The sequence below is a fragment of the Calliphora vicina genome, chromosome 3 (assembly GCF_958450345.1).
Source record: "Calliphora vicina chromosome 3, idCalVici1.1, whole genome shotgun sequence".
In the NCBI taxonomy this organism is placed as follows: domain Eukaryota; kingdom Metazoa; phylum Arthropoda; class Insecta; order Diptera; family Calliphoridae; genus Calliphora; species Calliphora vicina.
In genome coordinates this window covers 27568967-27593974 of record NC_088782.1, presented here as the reverse complement: position 1 = coordinate 27593974, position 25008 = coordinate 27568967, and the positions used below count along the sequence as shown (strand labels likewise).

Below are 25008 nucleotides of genomic sequence, written 5' to 3'. Positions count from 1 at the left end.
ACATTTTATTAAATTTAAGTGTCTGTTTTTAGTTTTATGTATGAGAATGAGAAGTATTACAAGGTCGAAGAAAATCAAAAGATTAAAAAAATATACTTTTCTTAAAAAGTTTTGATGGTGATATATTTTGGCAATTATTATAGTTTAAGTAAATTTAACTTAATGCTTTTGCAAATATTTAAAATGGAAAGACATTTCACAGAATTTACTATTAAACAAGTAAGAGAGCTATATTCGGTGCTGAATTTTATATACCCTTCACCAAAATATACTTACTTTAAAATAAAAATTTTAAATATTTTTAGGAAAACAAAATTTAATTTTTTTCCAGTGTTTTTTCGAAATTGGTTTTTAAATTTTTTTTTTTTAAATTTAATAATTTTTTTTTAATTTAAAATTTTTTTTTTTAATATTTAGTGAAAAAAAATTTTGGTGAAAAAAAAAATTCGGGTTAAAAAATATTTTTTCCGATTTTGACCCATTGTAGGTCCAACTTACTATGGTCTTATATACGTCGTTGCACAGGTTTTTGAAATATCTATCATTAGATATCCATATTGTCTATATTAATGATTTAGTAATAAAGATATGGGTCAAAAATAGGTCAAAAATCGAGGTTGTCCTGGTTTTCTCCTTATATCTCAGCCATTTGTTGACCGATTTTCTCGATTTTAAATAGCAACCGAGCCGGAAGAATTTCGGAGATATTGATGTATCATTCGTGTATGTGAGTTATTTGGGGGATTCAGAAAGTTGATTTAAACACACAGACGGACAGACGGACATGTCTATATCGACTCCGCTATCTATAACGATTCAGAATATATATACTTTGTGGGGTCGCAAATGAAAAATGTAGAAATTACAAACGGAATGACAAACTTATATATACCCTTGCCACTCATGGTGAAGGGTATAAAAACATAGGCTCAACCCTAATCCATTATCTGAAAAATCGCTTAAAAAATTTTATTTAGATTTTTTTTAATATTCCTTATCAAAAACAAAATCTAGATTTTGCTACATGTTTTTAGCACAGGATGGATGCTTCTAATATGGATATTAATGTTGGATTTGTTTAATTTTTTGATTGTGTTTTTGATGTGCAATCTCCAGTTGGCTTTACTCTTGATCATTTTCTGACTTTTGCTCACATTCGTGTTATATACATCAATCGTGTTCGGGAGTGCCGAAAAATATTTATTTTCTTGTTTTTACTTTGAAACTACTGAATATATGATTCAATTCTTTGCTGGATCATACAATATCCTATAACGTCTATAATTATATGTTTAGAATACCTATATACAGGCCATAATCAAAGTCTTGCTCAATATACTGAAATTAAATTCCGAAAACATTGTAAGAGAAACACTAATAAAGACAGCAGCAGCAGCAGCAACAAACAAACTCTTCCCTAACAGCAGCAAACTGGCCGGCAGGTAAAGAAAATAAAAATTTTAACTCTACCAGTTTTTTGTTTTACAGCCAAATTATAGTATGTTGGCTAAAACTAACTAACTCAACTTATTGTGGTGTGTTTGGCAGTCCGTCTGTCTAACGCTTTAAGTGTGTATAATTTCAAAGTCACAAAAAACACGACTATATGAAACTGAAGTTGATTAACAAAAAAAGCGCGTTTATTTATTTCAAATTCAATGTTAACAATGACCTTGAACTGTGTGTTTGTACAATGTATATTTTGCCGTAACTTTTGTTTTTATTTCAAAATAAAGTTAGAATTTAGAAAACTCAAACTTGATTTCGATTTTGAGTGTATTTTAATAGAACTCTCTTGTGAGCGAGTTTTTTAACTAAGCAGATCACTGCCAAACTTCCTTGAGCTCACAATCCACCGCATTTTTATTAACGTATCTACTTGTATGAATTTGAAACAAGTTTTTTTGAGTTTCTTTTTGTTTTTTGTTAAATTTCAACATTTGAATTCTTTAAGAAGTCATTTCTTTTTATAAATATTTTCATTTATTATGCAAAAGGTGTGTTGTGCTTGAATGTTAAATTTAACAATCGAACAAGAATTAAAAGTAGATTAAAGATTGTGTACGAAAGAAAAGTTACATTATTTTTTTAGCAATTTGTTATAAGCTAAGACTTAAATTTTTAGTAATTTTTTCATTCATGACTGAAAAGTAAGAATTTTTTAAAAACTTCATTATTTTTTTAAGTCAGTCTTAAAAAATTAACACAAAATTTTATAAAATGTGGGACTAGCTCATCCGTTATTTAAACCCAATAAGCAACAAACCCCCAATTCAAGCACTTTTGTTGGAATTTTACTTAAATGCAAAAATATAATTCTGATTTAAACTTGAAAAATATTTGAAAAAATTAAATATTTTCCAAACCAAAAACATATGGCTTGAATTTATGTTTCGTCTTGGAAGAATGCAATTGATATAAAACGTAATACAATTCAAATGATTGACTATAATTCAAGGCTTGAATTACACTTGCTTTCAACTTGAATTCCAGTAAAAATACTTATTGAGAAGAGATTTGTTTTCCAATAGAAGAACAATTGTTTATGAAAATTTAAATGTAAAAGGTTTCAAAATGGGGAAAAATGGAACAAATTATTAATGATTCTATACATTAAAAATGATGAATTCATCATGAATTGATATGAAATGTTGAAACTCGGGTAAAAAGTTTGGTACTTTTATAAATTACTAGTTGACCGCCCCGGCTTCGCCCGGTAGCATTTACTAATGTTAGTTCTTCAAGTTTCTCCAACCCACATACACCTGCCTGTTCTTATTTATTTGCAAATAAAATATATAAATGTGTACTGCATACTTTAGGGAGCTTTTTTATTACAGTTGACTGGATTCAAAATAAAAAATAAATTCCGAGTTTTACCCGAAATTTTTGAATTTTTTTCTTACAAATTTCGAATCGAATAAAAAAAAATCAGCCAAATCGCTCCAGCCGTTCTCATGTGATGCCATTACATACATGGACCGTTTCATTTATATATATATAGAAGATAGATAATTTGAACTAGACCAATTTACTCAGATTTGTATTGTTTGAGTCATTTATTAGCATTTGAATTGGCATATTTTGAAAATAAAAAGGGTTTTCAAAGGAAAAACTGAAAATTGGTACATTTTTCTTTAAATTGTACTTTTCAATATTTTAAAGAAATTAATCAACTTATAAGACATAAAGGTTAGCAGGAACGCATCAGAAATATGTAAGAATCTGAATATTAAATTAAATAATGGAACTTTTTTCTGCTGTAGTTTGTTTTTTCCTTCATCAAATAGTACTTTTTTCATTTGTCAAAATATGGAATTACAAACATATGATCCCGAGAGAAGTTGAACCCATAAATTATACATTTAATTCTATAAATGGTGATTTTATTTCCACAAATGATACTTTTGTTGCTACACATTGTACTTTTGTTTCTACAAATGATACTTCTTCTATACAAATTGTACTTTTCTTTCTACAAATGGTGCATTTTATCCACAAATGGTACTTATGTTTCCTTAATTAGTACTTTTGTTTTTACAAATGGTGCTTTTTCTATGCAAATGGGGCTGTTTCTATATAAATGGTACTTTTGGTTCTACAAATGGTACTATTGTTTCCACAAATATTAGTTTTCCTATACAAATGATACTTTTGTTTCTACAAATGGTAAAATTTTCTCCACAAATGGTACTTATGTTTCCATAAATAGTATTTTTATTTCTACATATGGTACTTTTTCTACAATTGGTATTTTTTTCTGTAAATAGTACTTTTGTTTCTACAAATGGTACTTTTTATCTAAAATAGCACTTTTGTTTCCACAAATGTTACATTTTTACTACAAAAATTACTGTTTTCTTTTCTTTGTTATTTTTTTTTCGTTAAATGGTACTTTTGTTCTATAAATGGTACTTTATTCTTTCATATTTTTTTGTTACATTATTATTCATCAATTTGTTTATGTTATATGTTTCGGAACGGAGTACCAACTCACTAATAGCAACATGAAGGTAATTTTTATATCGTTTGATCATAATTTCTTATTTCTTTGCATTTCCAATAGTACTTCCTACTAATTTAATCAATCTAGAAACATGAAAAGAACCCACAATCTTTATTTCTTTCCTTTGGTACTGTTTTTCATCATATGGTACTTTTTTTAAATTTCCTTTCTTTTTCTTCCATCAAATGATACTTTTTTCTTTTATAAATGGTACTTTTTATAAATCAATTTACATCGCATATCGAAGTCACACATTATTGCCTCTGAAGATGCTTTTTGTTTTCTATATATCGTCACCTAAAATGCAAAATAACGTAACAACAAAAATACCAAAATCGAATGTTAGATAGGTAATAATGAATAAGTTAAGAAATAATAAAAAAAGGATAATTTTAATTTGGAAAGTGATCAAGTGAGATCAACTGAGAGAAATTAAGTTTATATCATAGATACTTTTAATTCTACAAGAGGTTTTTGCCCATCACTTTAATCATTCTTAAATTGATGTTAAGTTATTTTGCATTTTAGGTAACGATATGTACTTTTAATGGTACTTTTTTTATAATTTAATCAAACTATAAACATGATACACATGGTTCTTTTTTATAAATTGGTAAACATTTTGATCAAATGGAAATTTTTTTCTCTATGAATGGATTTTTTTATATCAGGGGTTCTTTTTTCATCGAATGGTACTTTTGTCTTTCATCAAATGGTACTTTTATTTCTCTTGAAATTGTATTTTTTTCTTTGATTAAATGGTATATTAATCGTTCAATGGTACTTTTTTCTAAATAAATATTTTACAGAAAACAACTTTATGATTTCTTTATGTTTCAAATTTTACATTTTTCAAAACGTTTTAAAGTAAAGGGATAAATAAATACAATTGAGAGATATTCATGTTGCCTTATCCAATTCTTTCGAATGTGTAATTACAACAATTTTATTATAAATTTTCTTTGAAAAATTCTGATGAAATATGTATGTTTGAAGGCGTCTTCATTAATTCTGTTATTAAAAAATTATAAAATTATGTACCTTTTCCAAATAAAGCAGAATTTTTTTTTCGGGCGACAGCAACCAAAATAACTATGTGGTAGAAATTTATTTTGTTTTTTAAAATTATTCAAAGCAAATATTTTATGTTGCACCCTTTTTTTTAAAAACTCTAATATTTATCACTCAAATAAAAAAATCTCTTTAAAACTTAATTAAGTAATAAGGTAAATATTTACATATTTGAATGTGTTAAAATTTATTTGTTTAAACAATTAAACTTTTTTCTTCAAAATGAATGTCAATAATGCTTTTAAAACTCTTTGTGGTGATTTAGCTTTAGAAAGCTTTTACCACTTTGTCTCGCATAAAGCCAGAACACTTAACACTGGGGCCAAAACATTTTAAACTGACTACAAATTTAAAATCATTTATTAAATTCACATGTCAAATCTTTTTTTTTTGGTTTGTTTTTATTTGGGTGAAGAAAAACGAGAGAAAATTTAGACAAGAATGACAAGAAAAACAAACATTAAGCGGCTTAAGCAGAAGATGTAGAAAAGTTTTGGTAACTAAATAGAAGAAAAATTGTTTAAAGCTTATCAACAGAGCGTGGGTATAAAGTGTTGGTACAGGGGTGGTCATCATGTGGCACGTAATAGATAAATTACAACTTCTTGGAAATAAATCAAAATCAGGTTAGAAAATTGCTGGCAAAATTCTGTATCCTTATTCATAACAGAGTCAAATTATTGATGTCTATTGAAATACACATTTTCAATATATCTGTCAGATATACTTCCGAAATTTGAAGTATTGAAAATCAGCATTTATTATTTTTATTACCACTATTGTAAACCAGCAGTATTTGTTCAAAATAACCTAAACTAATTTATGACTTGTTAAATTCAACACTTTTGTATCATCTCGTGCCTTATTTAGCACACTCCTACCCCCCAAAGTGAACAAACAAATAAACAAACAGACAACACTCCAGTATATTTTTCTTTAACAAATGACAGCCAAAACTAACAACGCGATTCATTACAGTTTTCAAGAAAAACATCAGCAACAGCAGCACAGTAAATCAAAGTCACCACAGCCAACACTAAAACAAATCAAGAAATTTCTAAATTCTTAAACAAAAAATACAATATGGAACTAGAAAATATGTATAAAAATAAATCAATCTCTAACTATGAATTTAACAACACTTTTGAAAAAAAAAAAAATAGTAAATAAATCATATATTCTCAACTTACTTGCAATAGAGCAATCACCAATTGTATGGGACCACAACGCACCACCACCGTTCCAATGGTGGTGGCACGCAGGCCACTCTGTGATGTTGTGCTGCCACCACTGCCCAAACTGTCGTTGTTTAGATTCGTTGGCATCAATTGACCACCAGCGCCACTGGGTGTGGGTGATGGTGCGGTCGATGATGTGGGATAATGATAGTTGGAGGGTTCCAGCTGGCGTGATGGTGTTTGTGAAACATTCGAGCCCGAATACAATGAGGACATTGATGAATCCAATGTCCGATGACGTTCCATGTTTCTTTCAAATTTTCTTCTTTTTTTTCAGACTTCAATTTTGTTTTTTTCTTGGAACGCGTGTGTTTGGTTGTATTTCTTTTGTGGGGTTGGTTAGTATCCTTATTTGTTCGCGTGCGTTCTTTTTTATCTGTTTTGTTCTATTTCGTTTTATTTAAATTATTTTAGTTTTTCTTTTCGTTTCGTTTCAAATTTTGGAACACTTTTCTTTAATATTTCTACTCTGGTTTTTATGAAAAATGGAGTTATTAAGGATTTGTTTGTATAAAATAATCATTTATTTGCAAATACATTGTTGAATAAGGTTTGCGAAAAAGGGTATTTCTCAAATGTTGAAATATTTGAAAAATACTTAATATCCAATCAGTCTCTGATATGAAACCTGAATCGTTTAAAATGATTCTGGGATGGAGAATCAAACATTTTAAAATATTTTTGTCGGTTATAGAGTATTTTTTTTTTATATCAAATGTTAAAACCATATTTTCAAACGTTTATTTCTGTTTTTTTTAACTTTTGAAAAAAATTCCTTCTGCAATTCATATATAAATCCACATTTTTAATACATCGTTTAATAACGTTTGAGAAAAATTGCATAATAAAAGTATTTCTCAAACAGAGAATGGGGAGAGTTGTTATTCTCAAATGTTTATCAAATTGTTTTCAAAGGTTTGAAATACATATTATGAAAAGGCATGGATAAATACACATAAGCTGGAAATTTTCCAGTCAAAGACCTAACCATAGAGAAAACACATAGAGCGGAAACTCTCCTGTCAAAGACCTAACTCAGTGGTCAAAAACCTAAGTTGTGAGAAAAAAACTGATTGAAAATCATTTATAAATAATGATTAATTACTATTTCAACATACAAACAAACAAAATACTATTACTATAAACATGTTCACAATGTTTATACAAAAATAATTAAGGAATTAAATTTAAATTCAAATTCAAATAGAATTGATTTATTCGATAAACAAATCAGAGCGCTAAGAGTTTGTTTTGTTTAGAGGTCAGAAAGAAGAGGTTGATTTTTGGTCGCTCAAGCATTTGGCAACCCCTATAGTAAAAAAAAATACAAAATTCAAAACTTAAGTCAAAACTGCGTAAATATTGAAAATAATGTATAAAAGTTCCAATCACAGATTGGAAATTCTCCTCTAAAAAACCTAACTCAGTGGTCAAAAACCTAAGTTGTGAGAATGTATTAGTAAAAAAAACTATGTGAAAACAAAAACAACACTCGTATGTGTAACTTTTTTGAGAAATTTGTTTGTTTGAGTTTTTTTCGAGTTTCCGCTCTATGTTCTCTATGGACCTAACTCAGTTGTCAAAAACCCCAGTGCTGAAAATGTGAGATATTTTTGAGTAAATTTTTTATTTGAGATTTTTTCTAGTTTCCGCTCTATGTGTATTTCTCTATGTGAAAAGTTTTCATTTCAAATCATTCTCCGATATCAAATCTAAATGGTAGAATGGTGCTGGAATGGAGAACCAAAAATGTAAAATTGTTTGTCTCTTATGGTGACAAAAAGAGCAACAGGTGAGAAACGGACAATATTTGGTAAAAAAAAATCCAACTGCTTCCAGGAGAGTTATAAAATAATGTGTTATTAATGGTTTACTAGTAACTGTTCATTATTTTAGTGCTTCTTGTGCACCATTTATTGGTTGTCTGACTTATAAAAGCAGTATTTTCATTAGATCTCGTATCTTTTTGTTTTTAATAATTTATATTTCATTTTGAAGGAAATATATCTGTCATTTATTCTCACATAGTTATTGAACATTATCGTGCAAACAACTTAGTTTTTTTGCTTCGAAAATCTCGAATTTTGTAGCAGCTCAGCGTCATATGCGGGAAGTTTTGCTTTACTTCTTTAATTTGTAGAACAAAAGTGCAGCTAAAGCACACCTACTGATCACCGAAGCTTATGCTGAAAGTATTTCATTGGTTTCAATATGCGACAGATAGTTTGTTCGGTGATTTTAACACGGAAGACAATGATCGCCCAAGCGAGCCAAAAAAGGTTTGAAGACCAGGAATTGGAAGCTTTGCTCCCTGAAGATTGTTGTAAAACTCATGCAAAATAATTAAGAGCTACTCAATCAGCAATTTCAAAACGTTTGCAAGCAGCAGGATTCATCCAAAAGCAGGGAAATTGGGTACCATACGAATTGAAGCTGTGAAACTTTCAAATACAATTTTGTATGTCTGAAATGCTGAAACAAATTTTTGCACCGAATCATTACATGCGATTAAAAATGAATCCATTACGATAACCCGAAGCGACAGAGATCGTAGGTGAAGACCGGCCAACCAGCCGAAGCGACACCAAAACCAAATATTCATGACGCTAAGGTAATGCTATGTATTGGGTGGGACTATTCTCTATTATTAGCTTCTGTAATCTGGCCAGACCATCACAGGGAACCTGTACCGAAATGCAAATGATTCGTTTGAAGCGAGCATTTCCCGAAAAACACCCAGAATTTGCGGCCAGACATGAAACCGTAATCATGACAACGCTAGGCAACCCAAAAACTATTTAGAAAGAAGTGGTTGGGGATTTTTGACTCTTCCGCTTGCCCCGTTCGACTACTTTTTGTTTCGATCGATGCAGAACGCTCTCTCTGGGATACGAAATACTTTGAAGAAATATATATTTTACAAATGTTTCAAAATAAAAGCTAAAAGTTTGAAAAAAATCACGCAGTTTTAAGTCATACACCCAATATTTAGATTTTTATAAATAATATTTATATTTCATCTGCTCACTTCCGATTAAGGAAAACTATATTAGTTTAACAATTTGTTCTAAAATGCATGCTGGTTCAAGTAGTACCAATAATTTTGATTAGAAATTGTCACCTTTGGACGATAACTAGTTTTATGGAAGCTTTACGGTGCCAGTACCTCTTCATTAGAATGAATCTGAATCTTGCTTTCTTAACAGTGATTTGTGCTAGAATTTTTCCGTCTCAAAACTAGTTCTACTAGAAGCGCTAACAAAAAGTAATTCTTTAGAACGATTCTAGAACTAGTTTTTCCATTAATGTTTTTTGGGCGAAATTGCTATAGAAACTTTCGTTCATCATGATTTTATTATATTACAGAAATCGTTTTGTATATTTAGTGAAAAAATTCCTCAATTTTAAACATGACTTCAAAAAGATTCGATGTAATTTTTTATTCAATTTTTTTCTTTGAAGTTCTTTCGGAATATTCTGTGAACTAAAGAACTAATCTAGAAGTAATGTATAACTAGTTCCCAGATTGTGTAACTAGTTTCCAGGTTGCGATATTACTAGTGCTCAAAGGATCTAAAGTGAATCTTGTAATCGTTCTGGAACAAAAATTTTTAATTTTAATTTATTTTTAACAAATTTGTTTTAACACATCTGGTCACTCTATTTTTACTTTATTTAATATTAATGTTGTATATCTTTTTTTATTTTAAGTTATTAAGTTTAGTTATTCAGTTTCACGATAAAGTTGGCTTAATTTTTATTACACAGCTGGTCACTCTAATTGGCCATTAAAAAAATAATAAATTTGCAAAATCACTGAACATTTAATTAACATGTTTTATACTATTTTAAACACATTCATTTTCATATTATTTTTGTAAATTTTTTTCCAATTTCTCTCACAGGTGTTTTTTACTTTTTAACACAAAGTTCGCAATTGAAAATTATATCATTTAACGATAATTATAGATTTTTACAGTTTTTTTTTTATTTTGAATAACTTAAGGTATTATTTAATACTTTTATTTATTTACATTAGAATTTTTTTGTTTATTTAAATCATCAAGGAAAACAAAATCTAATTCGTTTAACTATTTTAATTAAAGTTTTCGTTTAAAAATAAATAAAGTTCGTTAATTAATTTGTTTATATTATGTTATTTAGTTAAAAATATTGTATTATTATTTCTTCTTCAAATGCTCGCACTTTCGTTGCTCTCGTACTTCTAACCGGCCTTTCAAAACTCAACCCGTTCGTTCGTTCATTCGATCGATGCGGCTGGTTGGATTCATTCAAATGTGTGTGTCTGGTTTTTTTTTACACAATTCTACTCGTCTCAATGTGATCATGGCAGTATGACTTCATACTTAAAAGAGATTCTCAATTTAGTAATAAAAACAAAATAAAATAAAAATTACCTATAAAATCTAATACAAAATAATATAATTTTGTTTATTTGCTAGAGTTTTATTTTGTAATGTATAACATTGTTTCTATCTCTCAAATCAGTAGGGATTTGAGAAATTTTATATGATTTTTGCTAAATTCTCTAAATTTGATTTTGCGTTCTCTTGGGTGTGTGTGTTGTTTTTTTTATTTCTTATTCTGAAAATGTATAGTATTTTTGTTGATCTATTTTTAACGCACAGCTACTTTTTCGTATTTATGTTTTTATTTTATTATTTTCTGGCTTCTGCTTCTTGTTTTTTGTATTTCTCGATATGTGTTGTTGTAGATCTCGTTCAGATCATTCAGATACAACATGTTGAGAGCAGATTTTTGTATAAAATGTTCACGTTTGTATGAGACAATTCAAAAAGAATATATAGGGAACATAAACAAATGAGGCACAAAAAACTATAAAATATTATTATGCAAAAAATCAAAGTTTTTTTCCTAGAGATTTTAACGATCGTATGAAAACAACCATAAACAAAGTTTTGCATTTTCATGAGTAAGAATCAGGGACGTGAAAAAGTAGGTCCCATTATTTTTTTGTATTTTCTTGGGAAAGAGAAAAATAAAATAAAATCTTTATAGCTAAAGCAGATATTTCTTATTTACTGGTAATTTAAATTCAATATTTTGAAAGCTAAACTCTTATATTAGTATACAAAGTTTTCGTACAATATATTATATAGAAAAGCTTATGTATAAATAAACAATATTGTGTATAACAGTGTTTTCTATAGAAAATATTGTGTATAACAGTATTTTCTATAGAAAATCTTGTGTATAACAGTATTTTCTATAGAAAATCTTGTGTATAACAGTATTTTCTATAGAAAATCTTGTCTATAGCAGCCTTTTCTATAGAAAGTCTTGTGTATAAATGAACAGTATTATGTATAACAGAATTTTCTATACAAAATATGGTGTATAACAGTATTTTTCTATAGAAAATCGTGTGTATATATAAACAATCTTGGTTATAACAGTATTTTCTATACAAAATTTTGTGTATAACAGTATTTTCAATAGAAAATCTTGTGTATAACAGTATTTCTATAGAAAATCTTATGTATAACAGTATTTTCAATAGAAAATCTTGTGTATAACAGTATTTTCTATAGAAAATCTTGTGTATAACAGTATTTTCTATAGAAAATCTTGTGTATAACAGTATTTCTATAGAAAATCTTGTGTATAACAGTATTTTCTATAGAAAATCTTGTGTATAACAGTATTTTCTATAGAAAATCTTGTGTATAACAGAATTTTCTATAGAAAATCTTGTGTATAACAGAATTTTCTATAGAAAATCTTGTGTATAACAGAATTTTTCCATAGAAAATCATGTGTATAACAGAATTTTTCCATAGAAAATCATGTGTATAACAGAATTTTTCCATAGAAAATCATGTGTATAACAGTCGTTTCTATAGAAAATCTTGTGTATAACAGTATTTTCTGTAGAAAATCTGGTGTATAACAGTATTTTCTGTAGAAAATCTTGTGTATAACAGAATTTTTCCATAGAAAATCATGTGTATAACAGTCGTTTCTATAGAAAATCTTGTGTATAACAGTCGTTTCTATAGATAATCTTATGTATAACAGTCGTTTCTATAGAAAATCTTGTGTATGACAGAATTTTCTGTAGAAAATCTTGTGTATAACAGAATTTTCTGTAGAAAATCTTGTGTATAACAGAATTTTCTGTAGAAAATCTTGTGTATAACAGAATTTTCTGTAGAAAATCTTGTGTATAACAGAATTTTTCTATAGAAAATCATGTGTATAACAGTATTTTCTATAGAAAATCATGTGTATAACACTATTTCTATAAGAAATCTTGTGTATAACAATTTTTTTTTTGCTTCGAAAATGTCGAATTTTGTGCCAACAAAGCGTCATATGCGGGAAGTTTTGCTTTACGTATTTAATTTGAAAAAATGTGCAACTGAATGTGTGTGAATGAAAGTTTCAAAGTGCGAAAGATGGTTTGTTCGGTTCAGAAATTGTGAATTTGACACGAAAGACAAAGATAGCCCAGGCCAGCCAAAAAATTTTGAAAGGGCATTACTCCATTAAAATTGTTGTCAAACTCAACAAGAGCTTTCAAATCATTGGGAGGTACCCAAGCAGCAATTTCAAAGCGTCTGCGGACAGTAGGATGTATCAAAAAGCAGGGAAATTGTTTACCATACAAATTGAAGCCGAGAGACCTTAAAATACAATTTAGCATGTCCGAAATGATGTTTGAACACTATAAAAGATCATAATTTTTGCACCGAATCATTACTTTCGATGGAAAATGTATCCATTACGAAGCGTAAGGTATCGTATATGAAGCCCGACCAACCAGCCGAATCGACGCCAAAGCCAAATATCCATGGCTCTAAGGTAATGCTCTGTATTTGGTCGGAGCAAAAGAATCTATTATGAGCTGCTAAAATCTGGCCAGACCATCACATGGAACCCCTACCGAACGCAACTACCATGAAAAATACCCAGAATATGCTGCCAGACATGAAACCGTTATGACCACGTTCAGCCACATTATGCAATACCTGTTAAAAACTATTTAGAATGAAGTGGTTGTGAGGTTTTGCCTCACCCGCCTTATAGTCCTGACCTTGCCCCGTCCTACTACTTTTTGTTTCGATCGATGCAGAACGCTCTCTCTGGGATACGCTTTTCATTACAACAGAGTATCCGATATTGGCTTGATTCGTTCTTGGCCTCAAAAGATGAACAGTTCTTTTGGCTCGGAATCCATATGTTGCCAGAAAGATGAGAAAAGGTTATAGCTGACAATGGCCAATATTTTTAATAAATTTATATTGTACAAATGTTTCAAAATAAAAGCTAAAAAGTTTAAAAAATCCCCAATTTTAAGTATAATATATTACGACCCTTAAAGTAGGCATGGTCAACAGTCAAAATATAAGAGTGATAGAAAACCCTTAACGTCAGTTTGTGAGGCCTCATTAATTGTGTTTAAAACTGTTAAGCTGAGCTTTCTTGGGAAACCTTTTCACCCTCCTCAAAACTGTATTAAACAATTCTAGCTACGCTCGTTGTTTTACATGAAAAAAAACTGTAACGACACATAGAACTATAAAAGACACAACTTAAACAGAATGAAATATTGCAGCACATCATCTTTCTTTCCCTTTTCCTAGACACATTCTATGGAAGCAACACAGAGACAAGCCAAATGTAGACAGGCAAAAACGACTGATCACTACAAACATTGTAAAGTGTGATCAAACTAGACAAAAAAAAGAAAATACTTCTTTTGAATCTACTTTATAATCGATGATGGGTGACGGCTTCATGCCTGGCGTTTGTTTATCAACTTAAAAACATATTTATTTCTTCACATACATAAATACTTAGATTATAAGTATTAAAATTTCTTCATAAACTTTATTTTTAATACAAATCTTTATTAAAGACAAGACACTTTCTTCCCTGTTTTGCACATTTCATTTGTTTTCTTCAATTCAAAATCATTTGTGCCAAAAATTTTGTCTTAATTTATTTTTTTTTTTTGCTTAACAAAATTACATTTTTCTTCTATTCAACATCGTTAATTGTTTTGTTGAATTTCGTCTACAATATTTTGTTTTTATTTTAATTTTGTGTAATTTACAACAAGCAGACCTGCCGCCATTAATTTTGAATTTTGAAAAATTCTCGTACATCATTTTGCACAAAAACACCACTTTCTCAATTGTTTTGAAATTTTGCACAGTTGGTGTTTTCTTTTCTTAGGTTTTTGGAATACAAAATTTATTATTATTGTTTTTTCCCACACAATTTTTCAATTTATATTTAAAAATGACTAAAATGTTGAAAAATTTATTGAAAAAATATGTAGTATTTTGAAAAATTTATGCAATTATTCCATGTGGTAATAATTGAAAACAGTATTGGAATTAAATTGCTGGGCAATTGTAAAGTCTTGAGGGAAAAGTATTGAGATAGAAGAATTATTTTTTTGGCATAAAAGTAGTTTGAAAATTTATTTTCAGCTAATTGAAAATGACAGATGAGTTTGATAATGATATTCGTTTATGAAATTTTTGTAGTTTTTAAAAGAAAAATTTTTTATTAATGGAATTTCACTTTATTAGATAAATTATCTTTGGTTTTTCAAATAATAGTTTGTTGAAAGAGAACACAAATAAATGTAAACAGATTTCGTTGGTCTTTTACACAAGGACTCAATATATTCGCCATTCAACCAAAAATTGCAAAAATTACGTAGCTTCGCCAAAGCAAATTAATTTCGAACTAAAATTTTCTAAGATTATTGAGAATAATTTAAAATATGAATGCTCACAATACTGAATTATTCTAGATAAATTTGCTTTAGGAAATTGTAGAGAATTTGTTTGTAATATTAAACAAATCTCGATCGCGATATTGCTAATGACTCATTATTGATATCGTTCTCGAACCTTCGGGAAAGAAAGTTTTGCTACCACAAATTAAGTGAAAATTGTTCGAATCATTGCGATATCGCCAGTGATAAAATGTTCGAACGCTCTGGTATGGTTCACCGATCTTCACCGAAGTATTATAAGCCAGCCGAGCCTAGTCGTTCATATGATCGTCACTGCCGCTGATCATTTTTCAGCTTAAGTTTTCTTGTAATAGTAATTTAGTACAATAATGGTCAAATTATTTACATTTAATATATTTTTAACTCAATATTATTTACCTGTTGATTTTCTTACAAGAAAACTCAAAATTTATCTTTTTTCTTAAAACACAAAGTGTGTGTGTTAATCATCCACCTTGAATATTTTCTAGAAAACATTTATTTATTCGTACTGAATTTAGTTTTGAAAATCATTATTGGGAGCCAATGTTTCATCATAAATTTAAAATCATAAAATTTGTGTAGCTAATTATACAAATAACATGCATAAATTGCTGATTATATGAAATGAGGTCATGTTTAGAGAAATAAAAAAATACAATATTCTTATGAAGCATTTAAATATTTATTGAATTTATAATATTTTGTAGAATAAGTAAGACAATTGTTTTGGCTAAATTTATGTTTAAGTTTTTTTGCTCAACTAACATTGGTTTCCACATAAATAGTTTATGTTGCCTTTTAAATTTTGAAACAAAATATTCAAATTCGTTTAAAAATTTTTCAATTTCTTTCCCAATTTAATGATTTAAAAAATGTAACAAACCATTCTCTATAAACATTTTTAAAATAGGGCAAACTTCGTCATAGCAAAACAATACTGAATTGCTTTTAGCTGATTCCACAACCTTCTAGAAGGCGTGATTGTTAATCTCCCGATAAAAGCCGACCTCACAGAAGGAACGAATTAGAGAGGTATAGCGCTATTGAGCATGATTCATTCTCACACTCTCTGGAGGGAATAGATAGTCATTTGCGCTGGTAAATCAAGTGTCGATCATGTCAAAAACCTTTGAAATATTGTGGAGCAGTCAGTTGAGTGGAGATCACCCCTTTATCTTAGATTTAGAAAAAGCTTTAGATAACTTTGAATCACTTCTCAATTTGGAAAAAAAATTGTGTTAGCACTCTTGCTTTTCAATTGCGTCTTCAACTTAGTGATGAAAAATGCTATAAACGTGGGGAGATTTATTTAATTGGGTCTGCTGGTCAATGAAATATCTCACTCTGTGGGACTCAAGATAAACATATCTAAAACAAAAACAATGAGAATTGTTTGTGATATCACTGGACGAATTAACAAAGCACGACAACACTTCGGTCAGCCTATACCTGTTTATAACTCGACATATACATATATTGACGGCGACTTAAGTAGGAATATTTACACAACGTCAAATCCTAATTACAGTATGGGTGCGACACATTGATTTTTCTATGTATATTATGACCCACAACACTATAAAACACAAGACTGTGGAAGCAACAAATCAGTGGCCCATAAATATCGAAATTCGGAAATGTAAATTCCTTTGGAATTGGAATCTTTGTATCGGAACACCAAATACACATGGAAGTTCCATGTTGTAATGGAATTATTCAAACTATATTTGTAATGAAATGATGTCAAACATTGAGATTAGTTGGAATGATCTTGTATAGTTCTGGATACGATCCTTGGAAGAGCCTTCGATAACGGCAGGGGGATAGTCTGGTGATTGCAAGGTCACCTAAACTATCTTAATTATGCAGACGATATTTGCCTACTGGCTCACAGCTACTCAGATCTCGGGGCGAACTTACAAAGCGTAACGCTGTCTGCATAATCAGCAGGTTTGTCATGAAGACAAAAACTTTACGTATTAATGCAACCTCCCAAGATTTATTTGCAATTGGTGCAAGTAATATCAGCCAATTCTGATATCTTGGGTGAGGCCACCGATAATCGCTTGCATAAGGTACGTAAAACATTTGGAGCCTAAGGCAATGTAAAATCTACCCTTCTGTACGGTTGCGAACGCTGACAGTCATGATATAGGAGAAATACAAGTATTCGTGAACCGCTGTCTTCGAACCGCAAGATTTTACGTGTATTGTGGCCGAGAACCATATCTAATCATACGCTCTGGGAAAGAAGAAGTCAACAAATCCTATCGATTGAAATAAGGAAACGAAAATGGTGTTGGATCGGCCACACCCTTAGAAGACAGACTAACGACATCAATAGAACTGCCATAGACTGGAAGGCGCAAGGGAACAGAAGAAGAGGACGCCCAGCTCATACATAGAGAAGACAAATTGAGGCCGAAGTAAATATCAGAGGCAAGAGTTAGGGAGAAGTGAAGGCATTAGCACAAAATAGAGTGATGTTCAAAGATTTTATTGAGGCCCTATGCTGCTTGTAGGAAATTTATGTTAGCTTGAAATATCCATTTTCCTCGATGGGAAAATTGCTATCGTGATATTCCCATGAACTTTTCATTCACAATAGGTGATTTTGTTCGTAACAGCTGTTTATTGTTTACAAAATTCCATCTAAAAATTTCAGAACATGGTGAATTTTTTCACGTGCACAAAAAATGGAAAAGTGAACATATTTCATGTGAAATATTGATTCGCGATAAGGGTGATCATTTTTGTAAACTCTACAAATATAGCTTTAGTCAGAGCTCCGTATTAACCCTTAAATGCAAGGTTTTTACTTTTATTTTTCTATAAAGTATCAAATATTTATTTGATTTTTATTTATTGCTAGATGACCGCCTCGGCTTTGCCCCGTAGCTATTTCATGTTAGTTCTTCAAGTTTCCCCAAAAAAGAAAAGTGAGAAGTGAAAAGAAGGCAATATATTAAAAATTAAAATTTCCGAATTTATGAATTTTTTTTCAATCAGCCAAATCGCTCCAGCCGTTCTCACGTGATGCCATTACATACATGGACCATTCCATTTTTATATATATGGGGATTTCGCGTCAAGTGAACCAACTTTTAAAATCGATGTCTTCCGATCGGGATGAAATTTACACCAATTTAGACCTATTAAATAGTAATTCAGACACAATTTTTCAACAAGATCGGTCCAGAACTCTCTGAGTTAGAGGGTGTCAAAATTTGACATTTTGACCAAACATGTGATTTTTCTCATCTATGGAACTTATTACATATTATTCTTAGCAAAATGTGTTCCAAATAGTTTAGATAGCTATTTCTTCAATCTTTCGAAAATAAGTATTTAAAAAATACAAAATTTTTAATATTTTTTTTTTCCGAAATCAAAAACTTTTTTATCTTTTTTTCAAAATGGGCCCTTTTTTCTCAAAAGAAAGCTTGGATATTTTCCTTTCAGACCTATTTGGTCGCTTAGTGGGATATCTATCAAAAAAAAAATGTTTTGTAACTTAAAACATGCAATTTTTGAAATTTTTTGCAAAATCGAACTTTTTTCCACTTTTTTTTTTTGCTCAAAAGAAAGCTTAGGTCTATTCCTTTAAGAGCTTTTTGGTCTCGTAGTGGGATTAAGAATTTCTGTAGCTGAAACTTATTTTACCCCATTTGATTTTGCTGAAAGAGAATATGTATTAGTATCAAGCTTATGTACGTCTAAAATTAAGTGGAACTGAAATGTAGACTTCTTAGAAGAATGTAGAATCTTAATTCAGAACTATTTAGCTGCATTCAAAGGCTTGTAAATGATTCATTCGTGGTTGAATTAATTCGTAATAAAATTCATTCAACTTTTGAATGCTTAAATTTTTGTTAATTCAAATCTAATCCAAATTGAATGAAAATATTTTTTCTTCATTCAATTTCTATTTGTTTTGTTTTTAATAATTTACAAAATGAATTGAAACAAATTCTCAAATTTGAATAATACAATAAATTTGATTGAACTATTTTGTAATAAAGTTGAGTTAAAGAAATCTTGATTCCATCCAATAAGATATTAATTCAATAAATTCTCAAAAAGTAATGAATTCCATACGTTTGAAGTACTAAGGAATTAAGCCTATAAACTAATTCGTAACGAATTCTTTAATGGAATGATTAAAATATACAAATTCATTTGATTTTGAAAATAAAATAAAGAATTAATTCTTTCGATGCTTAGATTTAAGTTTCATTTTTAGTAATTAAAGCAAACAATTTAATTTACATATCGAACTATAAATATTTTACACTTTTTATAAATAAAAACGAATTACAATAGAATCTAACAACTTTTTACGTGTTTAAGACGTATTTAGAAATTAGTTACGTCATTTTCGAAACAATATTTAAACTTGGTTTCCTTTGGCCAATTTTGGCTGGAATTTTTTTCACATTTTTAATTTTTTTTTTTGGTAATTCCCTTAAAAGTGTTTGAGCATTTGAAGAATTATATTATTTCTTTGTTAAATTTTCAGTTAAATATATTTTTGTTTATTTTTTCTCTCCCATCACTAATAATATATTAATTAAACACGCACTAAAACTTAATTTCCTTTAGCTATTTGTTCTAAACAAATTATGTGAAAATAAATAAACAAACTTTAAACACAAGGTGTGAAAATGTTTAAACAATTTTGTGTATTTATTTTTAAACAAAAAAAAATAGTTGATTTTTTTTTAGGTTTTAGAACAATTCATTAATTCTTTTATTTAATCATTTATTTAATTTAGCTATTTTAGAAAATTTTCACACCTTTTTCAATTGATACTTTTTTTTTGTTTGCTATATAAGTGTGTATTCAAATTCAAATTGAATGAATTGAATTCGCACGCGTTCACTGTTAAATCTTTTTAGATATTTCGTACCGTACACACGCGTTACTCGGACGAGACTAAAAACAAAAATTTTCTAGCAATCGATCGTTGTTGTCGGCAAAGTTTGCTTGCTGCCAGCTTGTCGTTGCCGCTGTTTGTTGTCGTCGTCGTCGTTTGTTGAAGAACAACATAAAATATCAACAACACAATAATGATCACATTCATCTAACTATGTAACTTTGTATTTTTAGCTGCGAAAATGTTTTGTTCATTTGGTTAACTGACTTGCTGGCTGGCTAATGATCTGGTCTCTGAAATGATCTTCCATATGGAATCAATGCGCAAAATGTTGTATATTTACATTTAATAAAGCTCTGAGAATATTTGCTGATTCCACTGTTTAGCTAGCTCTCTGTTTTGTTAAACTTCTTGGCTTTAATGTGCTTGAAAAATAAACTTAATTGTGCGTTACTGTTGAGCAGTTTACATTTATAGAGAGATATGTGCACTTAATTACTCTCTCAAGATGTTGCACTGTATGTAAGAAAAGTACACTTGAAAAAATTTGGAAAATAACACAGTGCAACAGTGAAAAAAACTATATATGTTCGACTCTACTAGCAAAGGGTAGTAAAACCCTATACTCAGTTTGTCCATTTTGGTGACCGATTTTTTTATATGGGCCCCCAAAGTTACTGAAAATCAGTTAGGCCTCTAAAAAAGGTGTCATCAGTTTTTGGTTAACAGCTAATTCAGACTTTGTGATACGGCTTAACTTTGTATGACAATAATATAGCTAAGATTCCGCCAAATAAATTTTGTTACAATTTCTTTTCCAAAAAATAGCTTTTTCGTGCACTTTTGTTGAAAAAATATAGGAAGAAAAATTTTTTTTTTTACTTTTTTTAGAATAACTTCCAGGGTCTCCTAATTTTTCACTAACAATATTTAGCAACGTTGTAGCTATGGTAAAGTTGAACAACTCTTAAGAACATATCAATGCATTCTGAACGTGTCTAGTCACTCTAAATAGCACATAAAGATCACTTTGTACCTTAACAATTTTCGTTTTTACTATTTTCTGACTCTAAAACAAAGATTTTTTGTTAAAATAGTATGATCAAGTTCACACTTCTACGTTGTGCTGTATTATTTACTCGGCTGAGGTGTTCGGAATGGGGATCAGTGAGTGGACCCTCAATGTCACACATTTATAAAAAAAATCGCCAAAAAGCCATTTATGATCCGAATGAGCTGAAATTTAAAATGCAGATAGTCCTTGAGAAGGTCTACAAAAATATTATTTTATCCGTAGGTATCTCTTTTAGTTCAAGAGATATTTAAGTTTAATTTTTTTTTAAATTTTGCTCGATCTTTTTTTTGTATTTTATATATGATGGGCCTACTAAAGGTCGAAATTTGTTTTTTATATACGACGTACATATATTTGCGATAAAATTCTAAAGAAAATAAAATAAATCTGATAAAAATTATTTCGTCCCTATAAAAAGTTACACGCATCCAAAGTTGAAACATCTTTTTATATATTTCAACTTTGTATGCGTGTGTTTTTTAAGTTTTTTCCCAAAAAAGTCCGCATATTTTTTCTTTTATAAAAAACTAATTTTCTTCGTGGCTATATACGTTTTTTTATAATCTGGAAAGAGAACTTAATGCAAAAACGTATAAAGTAAAATTTGACTAACTTAAGCGGACATTGTACCCCCCAGCAATATCCAAACTTGGCCAATTTTGAAACAAAATTTTAGGTTTGATTAAAAAATTCTAAAAACGCAAAGCACCGATCCTCAAAAGCTCGTCATATTTGTATAGCCCTATATATTGTTTATATACATTAGAGTGCTCCAAAAAAATAAAATTGCGAATTTTGACCGTCCCCCCCTCTAGAATTGTTCTATGTATTGTAGAAACATATTGTGTAAAATATTAGGATGATAGGATAACGTTAACTGGTGGCGCAACGACGCTGAAGTTTTGAGGTGCATTTATAAGGGGAAAATATGCAATTATTTCAGTTTTTGTAAAAATTTTGCCATTAAATAATGACTTTTACAATTTAATTTAAAAGAATCGAAATGTGTACGTAATTGTCGTTATAATAAGATATAAAAGACAAAAATTGGTGAAAAAATGTTAAAGTTATTAAAAAATCGCCAGGCCATTAACGTATCTCATGCCACTAGAACAAGAAATTTATGAACAAAATTAACATATTTTGAGAAATATTAAAATAAAAGCTTATTTTTACTTAAAATATATCCATATTTACTTGTATATGAGTTTTTGTCCTCGTAGGATACCGTTTACCTATTCGCAGGTATGACCAAAAAAATTAAATTTTTTTAACGGCAGTTTCAAAACTCCAATTTAAAATTTTTAAAAATTTTGTTAAACAAATTTCAGAATTTTTTGATCATCACATGGGGATTTATTAACAACACAATAGGGAATAAAAATGTGAAAAAAGTATGTCAATACCTCCTATAGTTTTTCCGTACCTGCGATATAAATTTTGCGATTTTCGAGAAAAACTAATTTTTTGGCCAAATTTTGGGGAATGACCAGAATTTCCTTACTGTAATGATTTTTAAGTAAAAGCTATTCAGAATAATATAGTCCAGGTAATTTTAAATATAGTATGAAAGTTTTACTAAAATCGGAAAACTTTAACCCTTAAATCGTGAAGGTCAAAGGTCAATTTTTTCAATATATGGAATTTCTCATGGAAAGATAGCGAAATATTATATATTTTTGGGCCGATTTTGATGAAACTTAAGAAAAATATAAAATGAAGTCTAGTATTCACAATAACAGTACAAAAATGGAAATTAACCCTTAAGAGTACTTGGGGTCAAAATTAATGTGTTTTTCGTGATTTTAAAAGTTGAGGGTCATTTGGACCCCAAGTGCTATTAAGGGTTAATTTCCATTTTTGTACTGTTATTGTGAATACTAGACTTCATTTTATATTTTTCTTAAGTTTCATCAAAATCGGCCCAAAAATATATAATATTTCGCTATCTTTCCATGAGAAATTCCAAATATTGAAAAAATTTACCTTTGACCTTCACGATTTAAGGGTTAAAGTTTTCCGATTTTAGTAAAACTTTCATACTATATTTAAAATTACCTGTACTATATTATTCTGAATAGCTTTTACTTAAAAATCATTACAGTAAGGAAATTCTGGTCATTCCCCAAAATTTGGCCAAAAAATTAGTTTTTCTCGAAAATCGCAAAATTTATATCGCAGGTACGGAAAAACTATAGGAGGTATTGACATACTTTTTTCACACTTTTATTCCCTATTATGTTGTTAATAAATCCCCATGTGATGATCAAAAAATTCTGAAATTTGTTTAACAAAATTTTTAAAAATTTGAAATTGGAGTTTTGAAACTGCCGTTAAAAAAATTTAATTTTTTTGGTCATACCTGCGAATAGGTTAACGGTATCCTACGAGGACAAAAACTCATATACAAGTAAATATGGATATATTTTAAGTAAAAATAAGCTTTTATTTTAATATTTCTCAAAATATGTTAATTTTGTTCATAAATTTCTTGTTCTAGTGGCATGATACACGTTAATAGCCTGGCGATTTTTTAATAACTTTAACATTTTTTCACCAATTTTTGTCTTTTATATCTTATTATAACGACAATTACGTACACATTTCGATTCTTTTAAATTAAATTGTAAAAGTCATTATTTAATGGCAAAATTTTTACAAAAACTGAAAAAATTGCGTATTTTCCCCTTGTAAATGCACCTCAAAACTTCAGCGTCGTTGCGCCACCAGTTAACGTTATCCTATCATCCTAATATTTGACACAACGTGTTTCTACAATACATAGAACTATTCTAGAGGGGGGGACGGCCTGTACCTAGAAAGTTTTTTTCGTCCATACAATCTTGGAGCACTCTAATATACATACAAAACGTTTTTACTATCATAGTGTAAATAACATCAAAGTGGGCTATTTTCTAAAAAAAATCAGTTTTGTGAACACATTTTCTCCGTTTTAGGAATTTTGATGTTTGAAAACAAAGAATGGCAACATTAGTGATGCCATTGACTTAAGAACATTTAGATCTATATTACTTCCAAATGTTATTGTGATGTCTGTAACTGTTCAAATTTTACATTAATTCAAAGTTTTTATTTTTCTTGATGGAAAAATCACCATTTTATAATATAGTTAGTTTTTAAGGTAAAATATGTCCGAAAAAACACAAAATTTATTCATTTCACTAAAATGCCAATCTCCAAGTCATAAGGTTTCCATCGATATCAAAAACTTATATAAAAAGCTTATATTTACTCTTCAGAAGCTCCACAAACCTTGCCCACTTTCAAAAATTTTAATGTTTTTTCATATCTTGCATCAAGCCGGTCTTGCGTGATCAAGATTGGATAAAGTGATGCGCCCGGATCATAACGATAATGATTTGCCCATTCTTCGTTATTCCAGCACAATAGAGAAGTATACACTCGAACATACATTTTAAACAAACAAATTTTCTTTTAGAGTCAAAAAATAGTAAAAAACTAAAACTTTTAAGCTACGAAGTGATTTTTGACAGCTATTTAGAGTGCCTAGATATGTTCAGATTGCATTGATATGTTCACAAGAGTTATTCAGATTTACCGTAGCTACAACTTTGCAAAATATTGTTATTGAAAAATTTGGAGTCCCTGGAAGTTGTTCTAAAAAAAGTAAAAAAAAATTGTTTTCTTCCTATATTTTTTCAACAAAAGTGCACGATAAAGCTATTTTTTGGAAACAAATTTTAACAAAATTTATTTGGCGGACTCTTAGCTATATTATTGCCATATAAAGTTATGCCGTATCAGACCATCATAGGGAACCTGTACCGAACTCAACTGATTTGTTTGAAGCGAGCATTGGCCGAAAAAAGCGCAGAATATGCGGCCAGACATGAAACCGTAATATTCCATTATGACAACGCTAGGCCATATGTTGCAATTCCTGTTAAAAAGTAATAAAATGAAATGGTTGGGATGTTTTG

At 29.3% G+C, this 25008-nt stretch overlaps 1 protein-coding gene across 2 annotated transcripts in view; it reads right to left on the bottom strand.

Moving 5' to 3' along the window:
* The window catches only part of LOC135954021 (uncharacterized), a 154683-nt gene extending 134579 nt beyond the window's left edge, over positions 1–20104 (bottom strand). For both annotated transcript variants that reach the window (XM_065504067.1, XM_065504068.1), the window contains exons 1-2: positions 19892–20104; positions 6268–6784 (exon numbers count right to left, since the gene is read on the bottom strand). In XM_065504067.1, coding sequence (XP_065360139.1) covers positions 6268–6561 — 294 coding nt within the window. In that variant the 5' untranslated portion in view covers positions 6562–6784; positions 19892–20104. The remainder of the gene's footprint in view (positions 1–6267; positions 6785–19891) is intronic.
* Between the last annotated feature and the right edge of the window lie 4904 nt (positions 20105–25008).